This window comes from Cibotium barometz, chromosome 6, assembly GCF_041138505.1.
Source record: "Cibotium barometz isolate CiBa-2024 chromosome 6, ASM4113850v1, whole genome shotgun sequence".
In the NCBI taxonomy this organism is placed as follows: domain Eukaryota; kingdom Viridiplantae; phylum Streptophyta; class Polypodiopsida; order Cyatheales; family Cibotiaceae; genus Cibotium; species Cibotium barometz.
In genome coordinates this window covers 15,002,612-15,013,042 of record NC_141051.1, presented here as the reverse complement: position 1 = coordinate 15,013,042, position 10,431 = coordinate 15,002,612, and the positions used below count along the sequence as shown (strand labels likewise).

The 10,431-nt window shown below is 39.2% G+C and overlaps 1 protein-coding gene across 3 annotated transcripts; it reads right to left on the bottom strand.

The window, feature by feature from the left end:
• Positions 1 to 1,357: 1,357 nt before the first annotated feature.
• LOC147637439 (uncharacterized) lies at positions 1,358 to 8,526 on the bottom strand. Of its 3 annotated transcripts, XM_086798881.1 has the most exons (5): positions 7,135 to 8,518; positions 6,070 to 6,128; positions 3,012 to 3,092; positions 2,236 to 2,526; positions 1,358 to 1,719 (listed from the first exon to the last, which is right to left on the bottom strand). In XM_086798881.1, exons 1-5 carry the CDS (start codon positions 7,331 to 7,333, stop codon positions 1,588 to 1,590), a joined length of 762 nt encoding a protein of 253 aa, XP_086655007.1. In that variant the 5' UTR covers positions 7,334 to 8,518; the 3' UTR covers positions 1,358 to 1,587. The 3 variants fall into 3 exon arrangements, 1 of the variants encoding a protein (XP_086655007.1); XR_015265985.1 differs by lacking the exon at positions 2,236 to 2,526 and having other exon boundaries at positions 6,070 to 8,522; XR_015265986.1 differs by lacking the exon at positions 1,358 to 1,719 and having other exon boundaries at positions 1,738 to 3,092; positions 6,070 to 7,226; positions 7,375 to 8,526.
• Positions 8,527 to 10,431: the final 1,905 nt, after the last annotated feature.

Genomic DNA, 10,431 nt, shown 5'->3' with positions numbered 1-10,431 from the left:
TATTTGAATTTGAATTTTGAAGGGAAAATGGAATTTAAAATCTAGTAGATAAAACCTTATCATGTAACATATCTATGGAAAGCTCTTGATGCGTAGATCACGGATCTGTAATCTCCGCTCAAATCGGAGCTTGTATGTAGAAGTTATGGAAGTTCGAAAATTGTAAAATTGCTCCCCCCCCTTTTTGGAAAAAAAGTGCACCCTTTGACCACTCTTACACCTCTCTTAAAAACCCAACATTTCAGTCCACATGGCAACCCCCCATTTGGCTATTCCTTAATCACCTTGATTAGGCTTGGGCAAATTAAAGGGCCCAAGAAGACCCCATTCACTTCCTAATGACCATGGATTATATCAAAGCAGGAGGAGAAGCAGGTAAAGCAGGCCATCACTACTTTGCGTACTCAAACTGGATGCATGAGATCATTGAAGGGAGCCTTTATAAGAGATGTTGAGCAACTATACGGGTTGAAGTCCCACGATTGGCACAAGATGCTCCAAGTAAGTGTTTTCAAAGTCTTGTACATTGAAATTAGATTTTGTAATGCCTCAAACCATATATACATGTGCTCTTATGTGCGCAATTCATACTACCTATACTACTAGCATCGACCGTTGTGCAAACAAGAGTTGGATGTTATTCCTAGAGCGCTTCATGAAGACCTTAAAAGACTTTGTGAGGCAAAGTGCAAGGCCTGAAGGAAGCATGGCCGAGGGTTGGTTGATACAAGAGTCTCTTGTATATATTTCAGAATTTCTTAGTCAAGTGGACAGCTCTTTGCCGCCGCGACTATGGAGCAATGAAGAGGACTTGAGGATGACCTCTATTGTGCCTCAAGGAAAAGGACAGAGTAAAGTAACTTTGACAGAGCATTGATTGATGATCTCAATTTCACTTGCATTCTTAATAGTGATGTGATGAGCAGATGGGTTACAAGATATGAGGATGCAAAGACAAGAAGGCAAGCAAAAAGAGCTCTCTTTCTTCGGAGGCAACATGGCTCTCATAAGGCATACCCTAAGCATCTAGCAACACTTCCGGATGATATCCATGTTGATTGGTTGCATGAGGAAATGGAGAGAGCAGAGAGAGACGAGGGGTTGCATATCACGGCAGAAGAATGAGAGTATGCACGAGGATGCATGTTAAAGGTACATAGAACTAATGTTATTATACTACTATTTTTGTTGCATGAAATTCTAGAGAGTTATTGGATACTAAATTTTAAAAATACATCACATACACACAATAAATGATGTATAGTTTAAAAAAAACATCCATTAGAACCTTTAGAGCCATGTTTCGAGCAAAAAAAAAAAAGATAGTTCAAAACTTTTGAGAAGCGAAACAATGTCAAGATCATGAATCTATCCCATCTTGTAATAAATCCATATGTGTTGCTTCATCAATGTCTATATCATGAAAATATGGGGTCCCATATCAATATCAATATCACTAGCATGATTCAATGAAGCATTGTCATGATTGATAGGTGACTCATCATCTTCTTCGGATTGATGTTCCTCATGCTCTTGATCGGCCCCCTCCAAAATGTTTTCTTCATCGTCTTCTTCCAATGAGCTGATTTAAGGTAGTACTTGCATCTCATCTAGAGATTTGGCCTCCACATCTTGATCTTGAAAGATATGTTTTGAACGAGGGGAAACTTGTATAACATACCACCACTTTGGATCAATTTGATCGACATGAAACACAACCTAATATCACAAAGAAAAGGGGTTACACTTTTATTATACTGCATCAAGATTTAATTTAGGATTGGTTGGGTTGCTAACCTATTAACAATGTTGAAGTAGTACAAAAGTATATTTATTATCATTCCAAAACTTGGTGGAATCAATTACCCATTTGGATATTTCTTCACGATTTCTTGAGCACCTCTATATATCACCTTGAACCATTTGAAATCAAAGATGAATAGACTAAATTCTCTAATCCAACCTCAAGAATATCCTGAATAGTTCCACAATACTGAAGATTGTCCTCTATGACATTGGTATCATGTCTACTAGCTCGACTTTCTTACTCAAAAGTTGCCATCACACCACAATCAAATGTGTTTCTTTTAGAATCGACACGCTCCATGTGAAAGTGCCTTCCCTCTGACAATATTACATTATATAGTTTGTACTAACATTAAACAAAAGCATGACATTTAGTATAGTGTATTAAACAAGTTATATACGTGAGATAGAGATGAACAATGTACTTACTTTTAGGGTCACATCATGCTCTTCTCTTGTGATCATCTCTCCATTTTGCGATGCCATCGATATTGTCATACAAAGCCATTCTATATTGATCACATTTGGTAGAGGCTCCAAGCCAAGCGGGAATGTAATGAGTCTATTTGCTCTTCTGCAAGCTCTTCTCTCATCCTTTCGTCTATTATTTGCATCCTTGTATCTCCCAATATACTTCTCCATGATGGAACTATTTAGAATGTAGAATGTATTCACCTTGTGGCGTAATGTTTCATCCAGTCTTTGTTGCATTCCTTTTCCCTAAGGCACATTAGTAATTAGTCGGTCATCCTCCTCATTGCTCCACAATCGTGGCATGAAAGGATCTATGCGAGAGATGTTTTGAGATATACACAAAAGACTCATACATCAACCATCTCTCTGCCATGCTTGCTTCTGGCCTTTCTCTTTGTCTCACAAAGTCGTTTAATGTTTTCATGAACCTTTCAAGTAAAAACATCCATCGAACATGAACAACACCACACAATGCCACTTCATCAACCAAATGCACCACAAGATGCAATTGACTAGTGAGAATTGTTTTATGAAAGTTGTCCTCGATCATACACACTGTCTCAATAGAATTGCAACAAGCCATCTCAATGGATGTAGGATCTATCTCCTTTAAGGATATGTATCTATATACATAGCAATCATGTGTACTATTTACCAATACATAACTTGTGGAGCGCATGACAATACCAAATAAGCAATATAACTTAGTGAATTGAAGAGAAGATTCATACCTCACCAAGCTTTCCATTTTGTAAATAGCCTCTCACCTTCTTGTCTCCACCACAACCAACTATAGAAATTGGAAGAATAAACTATGCATTTAAAAAAAATGGAAGTTAGTAGATGAGCTTACAAATTATGTACCACAAAGAGAAAATGACCATATGTCCACACATGCTCAATTGTTATAGGACGTTGTCATATATACTGGCCCTTGCATATTGATCACACACACAACAAATGTTTCCTCTCAACCATGCCTTGAAACCAACTTCTAGTCCTTGATGATCACTGCTAGACATCTTTAACCTAGCCAAAACTGATGTAGGGTTCATACAAAACACACATCAACATCCAGAACCATAAACATTAAATTACCCAGGGTTTTGCTGTTGCCCAGCAGCGAAATTTCGCTGCTGAGCAGCAAAATTTTTCTGTTGAGCAGCGACCTACAAATTGTGACTCTCGCCTAAATCACCATCGACGCGTGTCAATACCTATCTACTTCCCCTATCCTGCACATGCACAGGCTACACATGCAGCCCGACTATTTCTCCCACCAAACCTCTTCTCTCAAGGCTTTTGAATCAATCAACTCTCCCTCTCTAAGGTAAGCCCTCTTTCTTACTTTCTCTAAGCTCTAATGGAAAGCTTCAATCTTTTCCTTACTACAAGCTTTCATAGAAAGCTTGTTCATAGCTCAATGTGAGCTTTTCTTCCCCTTCCTCTGTCTTTCCTTCTCTTTCTCCCTTCCCCTCTCTTTCCTCTCCCTTACCCTAACACAAGCCTAATGCATAGAACTCTAATAGAGAGCTTTGATGGAGAGCTCTCCATCAAAGCTTTCTATTAAGCATTCTATGCATAGAGCTAGGGTTTAGGCTTAACATAAACTAATTTTTTCATTCACTTATGCATTAAGAGTAGGGCTTAGGATACTCACCTCTTTTTGCTCTTGTTATCCTTGCTTGTTAATGTATTAATGACTAACTTTTTTATTTATTGCATTTCTTTTTTATAGGTTTATTCAAGTGAACAAGGGTTTGGGCATAGCCTCTCATAAGGTAATCCCTCTTTCTTCATTTTGGTTTCTGTTTCTTGTCTTTGTGTTTTTGCACCCTTGGGTGCCGGGGATTAGGGTTAGGTCAATAGGCCTCTTGCAATAGGCTAATGCATAGCCCTTATGCAATGGATCAATAGGCCTTATGCAATCGGTTTATGCATAGCCTATGTAATAGGGATTATGCATAAGCCCTATGCAATAGGTTTATGCATAGCCTATGCAATAGGGCTTATGCAGAAGCCCTATGAAATAGGTTTATGCATAGCCTTATGCAATAGGGCTTATGCATAAGCCCTATTCAATAGATTTATGCATATCCTTATGACCATACAACGTGGATGTCGATGGTGCCATCATGATGGATGCACGAGGAAAGAAACTCATGAACCGCATGCATGTACTTGCAAACCTAGAGTTCATGAACTCGTTCAAAAAGTGGAAAGCACAAGATGAACTTTCAAAGCAATACGTCATTAATGTGCTTAAGTCAGAGTTCCATGTTCCACACATGTAGGTCTTTGCTTCTCTGAGGAGTGGATGAAGAGGCGAATTAAGATTTTGCTCTCTAATAGGAGACCAAATATCAAGAGAGTAGCAAAGAATAACTTAGAGAAGCCCAATATTTGCATGGTCGAGGAGTGGAGGCACGCACGTAGCTTCATGGAGAAAGCACCCAAATGCTTTTCAACAACAACAAGCGGCGGCGAATGCTTCCCGACTACGGAAGCGAGGGGCTTTACACTTCGGCTCCGGTGGAAAATCCTCCTTTATTGCTTGTTTTGTAAGTAATCATTTCTTCTTCTCTTACATTTTGTTTTGTACTATATTATTTTCTTTAACTAATTGTATATATTTTCTTAATTATTTCTTGTAGAGGGAGGTTATTGGACATATGACCTAACAAAGAAGGAGTACAATTATGGGTACAAAGCCCCCTATCCACAATTGTCGAGCGTGGATGCGTACGTGAGGCGTACACTTGGATGAGTTCATTTTGGGGACTCAAGCAGATGAGGTAAGTCAGCCTAAACCATTATCTTTTCTACATCTAATTGTATTTTAATGCCCTTTATCACCTTGTGCTTGATGGCATGTATGTAGGATGAAGGGGAAGATGAAGAGGAGGATCCTGATTATGAGCATCAAGAAGCGATAGAAGAAAGTGAAGAGGATGAGGAAGACGATGATGATGATCACTCAGAATCTGATGAGGATTCCAGTTAGATATCTCTTCATTGTAAATATTTTATGGATATATGGCCAAAGACCCAACACTTTGTGAAATATAATTAATTTTGGGCTCAACTGCATTCTCCACAATCTATGTGTTTCTTATGTTTATGTTTGTGTCATAAAACTGAAACTGTGTCTCTATTTTAATATATAAAATGAGCTGGGGCAGACTGGGGAGTCCTATGCAGACTCCCCACTTTTCCCGAACGCTTTTTTTGCTATGTAGAGCTTTCATTTGCTGAGCAGTAAAATTATTGCTCTCAGTAATAAAATTTCATTGCGGGACAACAAAATATCACTACTCAGTAGTAATATTTTGCTGCTCGCACAGCGAACCCGTTTGTAGCAAAAATAGAAATGTTTCTAGCACAGTGAAAATAGCCTGACACCTACCTACCCTTCTAGTTAGAAAAACGCTGCTACACCCTCATTCTATTGTAGTGATTCAGTTAGCTGAGGAAGTGAACGGACATGGAAAAGATGGAACGGGCATGGCCTGTAAAGTGAATGGACATTTACTTCTCAGAATCAACAACAAAATGCAATTTTGCGTGGTTTTTTCCTCAAGTTCCTAGTAATTCATGTGTTCTCTAGCTATCTATTTGTGTTTTTGATTCAATAGGGAGCTAGACCTAGTCTCTAGTTGCCTACAATGTATAATTAAAACTAACAACTTGAGATTAATTTTTTGATTAAACTAAGATACAAGATTAAAGAAAAAGGAATAGAAAATCAAGGTTTTGCATGAATGTTAAGGGCAGTGTGAGAGAACCTACTTGCTCCTCCCGCGCTCGGTGAAGACTTGAACGCTCCAATGCTCGATTAACCTCCAATGCTCCGGGTAATCACCATAAAAAACAAAACAAATACAAAATCAAATAACCAACCGGTGGATTTGCACTCCAACCAGGCTAATTAAATACACTAGTAAATGAATAGAGTGGAGGACCCTAAGCCAAATGCATTCCCCGGTAGTAGCGGTGCCAAAGATGTTTAAGAAAACATACTACCTGGCACACAAGAGGGAAAGAGAAGATAAGAGAGAGATGCATGCAAGGGTCGAGTTTGGAGAGTCGCACTTGGCCAACCCTAAGAGGGTTAACTCCTTAATGTGAAGCTGCTATAGGGGCTCACTCCACCTCTTCTTGTGTCACACCCAAGAAGAGATCCAAAGATTAGATAGAAAGAAAGGAGAAAGCTATGGAGAGCTCAACCTTCACCTCATACAACTAACATGCAAAAGGGACTTGGTAGATAGCAAAGAGAAGGTAGAGAAGAAGAGAAAGGAGAACATTACCATCCCTAATTACATACACCGACAATCAACCATGCAAGCAAGCAAGAACACAAGGTAGCATGCATCCACAAATTCAAGTGAGAGAGAGAGAGAGAGAGAGAGAGAGAGAGAGAAGAGGCAAGCTCAAATGAGGCAAATGGGATTGTCCCTTTTCATATTCCATAAAATGATTTATATACAAGAGCTCATAATTACAATGGTCGGCCACCCATTTACAATTGGAGACCCAAAACCAGTCTCCCTAGTTTCTCTAGCTCTATGTACAACTATTCCTCTCATGACTGGCGTTACACAAGCCATAAGCTCGGTTATCACGTGTCTCATATACAATAATCACATTGCGTGGTTACAAAATATAGATTACAAAGAGTATAGCCACGCAAAAGGTAATGTTGATCGAAGTGATTAACACATAATTATGTATTTACACAATTTAAAACACCCACTGGACCACAACTGAGTTCTAAACACAATACATATACAATAGTATGCAATTGAATGATCTTAAATAAAGGAGAATAGTGAACTATGACTCGATTATTACAATGGAAAGTATTTAGAAAAAGAGCTTCCTCATCAATCACAGAGCTCTGGGTGATATACTTCCTCGGGTAAATGGGAATCCACTTGAGTGATCTGTAGAGAATCAGGTACATGCAACAGAATGAACCATTTAGAATCAGATTGAAAAGAGAACACAACTGAGAATGGGAACCCAAGGCATATAACATCTCAAATTTCATGACCCAAAACCAGAGACAGGATCATGATGTGACTGTAGCACCTTAGAGAAATATAAGAGAAAAAAACTTCGCAAAGCAAGCACTCCTCTTCCTGAAATTGACCCCACACAAAGATACTTCCCCTGTTGCAATGACTCTGGTGTAGTTGACTCTCTCAAGGACGAAAACACACATACCACTCTTCTTGTGAAAAATCGTCACCTCTTCCCTTCATGTGAATCCTGTACTCTCTCTCGCGGCTTGAACTTCGCTCTACACAGGCTAACTAGCTAACCAACAAGACAACAAAACCAAGAAACAACTAGCTCTCCCCATAGGCTAAGTAGCTAATAACAAGAACAACAATAGAAAAAACCTGGCGGCGGCTTCGCAGTCGGCTTCACCACAGTCTGCTGGCTGGCTTTCAACAAAGAACAACAAAAACTAGAACACGGCTAGCCTTTTTGCACACAAGGCTCTACATAGACTGAGTAGCCATCAAGGGGGGGGGAAAAAAATACCAAAAACAAAAGAAACAGTTTTTACAGTGTGTTGGCTCCACACGGCTGAGTATACATCAACAAGATACCAAGAAAAACCAGAAACGCCATCACCCTCAGTCGGATTATTCACAGGCTAATTAGCCATAAAGACAAAGATTAAAAAAAACTAGCAGCGGCCAGCTTCACCTCAAGAGAATTGGCCATCAAGACCACAAGAAAAAACAGAAACGGCCGCTCTACAACGAGTCGGCTCTCAATACAGGAAGTTAACTAGCCATTACCAAAAATATCAAAACTAAAAACCGGCCAGCTTCTCCTTCTTGCACAGTCGGTTTCACCATCTAACTGGCCATCAACCAAAAAAAAAAAAAAAAAGCTGGAAAACGACCGACTACTACTGCCTTCTCCTCTTTCTCTCGCAGGCTTTTATAGCCTCGTGTCTTGCAGCATTCAGTTTCACCTTCCCTTTTCCTCGCCAGTTTTACCTCCACACGATTGTGGTATCCAGCTTTTCCCGCTTGCCTTTCCAACATAACCCCGGCTATAGTTCGTGGTTACCTCCCCATGCAACCAAAAATAGCACCAACTGCTTCTTCTTCCACCAGCCTTTTCATCCCTTTAGCACACAGGCCTCCCTTTTCCTCCAATCATTGGTGCGCAACCTTGCTTTACCATCTAATATTTCATTTTTCCCTTTGGGTTTTAAAGATTAAAACCCAAAGCTTCAAAACCTTTGAAATTCATAAATATTCACACCATATTTTTTCCCATGCTCCAATATATGTGTAGAGAGAGATGGGCCACCGATAATTTAGCATCTTGTCCAAGTGATGTGAATGCCTTGCTCAATGTAAACTCCTGTCTGTCATACGATGTGCCAACGTATGAGTCACCAACCACCACCCTTATTAGTCTACTACCATGATGTTGACATTGGATTTTTGCACTCTAACTTTCCCCACTCATGGGTCAAGAATACTATCACCTTGTTGCCTTATTCCTCTAATAAATGCAGTCACGTCATGCTATATTTACAAGAATGATGAGCACACAACTAGAAAAATGCAACCCAGTTAAAATCTCACATCATTTGTTTTGCCTAACATAAAAACTCTGACTTGTCTATATTCTAAGTCTCCCTACATTCAGCCCTAGTATTATTTTGTGCACTCCTAGGGTTCACAAAAACCACTTAACAATGTCCGAGTTTTATTTTTTTTACAGCGCCGCTGAGAGCGACGGAAATAACGGCGTTGCTATTTTTTATCAATGTCGCCAAGCGGTGGAAATCGTGTCGCTGTTGTTTTTTATCAGCGCCGCTAAGTGTCGAAAATAGCGGCATCGTCATTTTTATTAGCGTGGGAAATAGCGGCACTTATAGCGTGGGATATAGCAGCACTTATAGCGTCAAAAAATAGTGATGCTCATAGCAACGCTTACGCCCCGACACTTTTCCATATCCTTTTATAAAAGCTATGCCATAAACGTCGCTACCCCCTCTTTTTGTGTAGTGACAATGGGTCGAGATTCATTTCCTTGCATAGAAAGATTTATCAATTAGTAGGAGCACCATTTTTCCTTGTTAGAGTCTATTTGTTAGAAATTTGTTTTAGCACATCACTGTGAGGGTATTGGAGGATGAATTGTAGCTCTTTGGAAAGATAGTCATGTCTTGATGATTTAGCGCACTACAGAATCACAATCTAACAAACCTCATGTTTTTCAATCTTTTGGGTAGAACACTAGAGAAGGATCAAGGATTAAGAATTGAATCTATGCATGATGAATATTTTTTGTGATTGTGCAATCACGATTGGTGTTGTGATTTTATAAAGATGATGTGGTAATCATGGCATGTTGTGTAATCGTGATTAGTGATATGGCACCGTGATTAGTGATGATATGGCACCGTGATTAGTGATGTGGTAACAAATCATGGGCATGATTCTATAAACTGCAAAATCACAATGAGAGAAATATGGATATTCTTCTTAAAAAAGGCTCTTGGAAAGTGCGTAGATAGTTAGAGTTATTGAATGGTTAGATAGCTAGAGGTAGAGAGGAATTCTACCCCCATTATTGATGATAATGTGGCGATCACTCCTTAATTATGTAGACTAGATTCATGATGGAAAACATTGTGTTATTGTAGATTCTTTTAGGTACACTAGAGGCATCGTAAAATGGTGTTACCCTTGATTGTGTTCATTACACAACCATGATCATATAGGCATGATCGGTGACTTGATAGTCACCGAGCGTGATTATGGAGGCATGATTAGTGATCTGATGGCATCGTGATTAGTGATGTGGTAGTCATGATCGTGATTCCATAGACTATTTTAATATTACAATGAAGAGATCAAGGAAACCCTCATCCACAATAGAAGAAGTAATAGCATCAAATACACTAGATGAACATAATAGCTAGATACATTTAATTATTATGAAAGGTTCATGGGTCTTGCTAGAGGCAAGGAAAAGAAAGAGAAGGAGTGCTAATTAGTTTAATGCAAGTTGGAAGGGTAGAGTCAAGGACTTTTGGCTTAAAGAGAACAAAATTTCCATAAAAGAAGTCCTTATACAACATTTGTGCATACACACAGAGCTCAACTT

Coding starts and splice junctions, on each gene's coding strand:
- LOC147637439 (XM_086798881.1), bottom strand. CDS start 7,333: ATGAAATTTGAGATGTTATATGCCTTGGGTTCCCATTCTCAGTTGTGT. Junction 2,527..3,011: donor AAAATGGAAAGCTTGGTGAG/GTATGAATCTTC, acceptor AATGTGCCTTAG/GGAAAAGGAATGCAACAAAG. Junction 1,720..2,235: donor AGCATGATGTGACCCTAAAA/GTAAGTACATTG, acceptor TTGTGATATTAG/GTTGTGTTTCATGTCGATCA.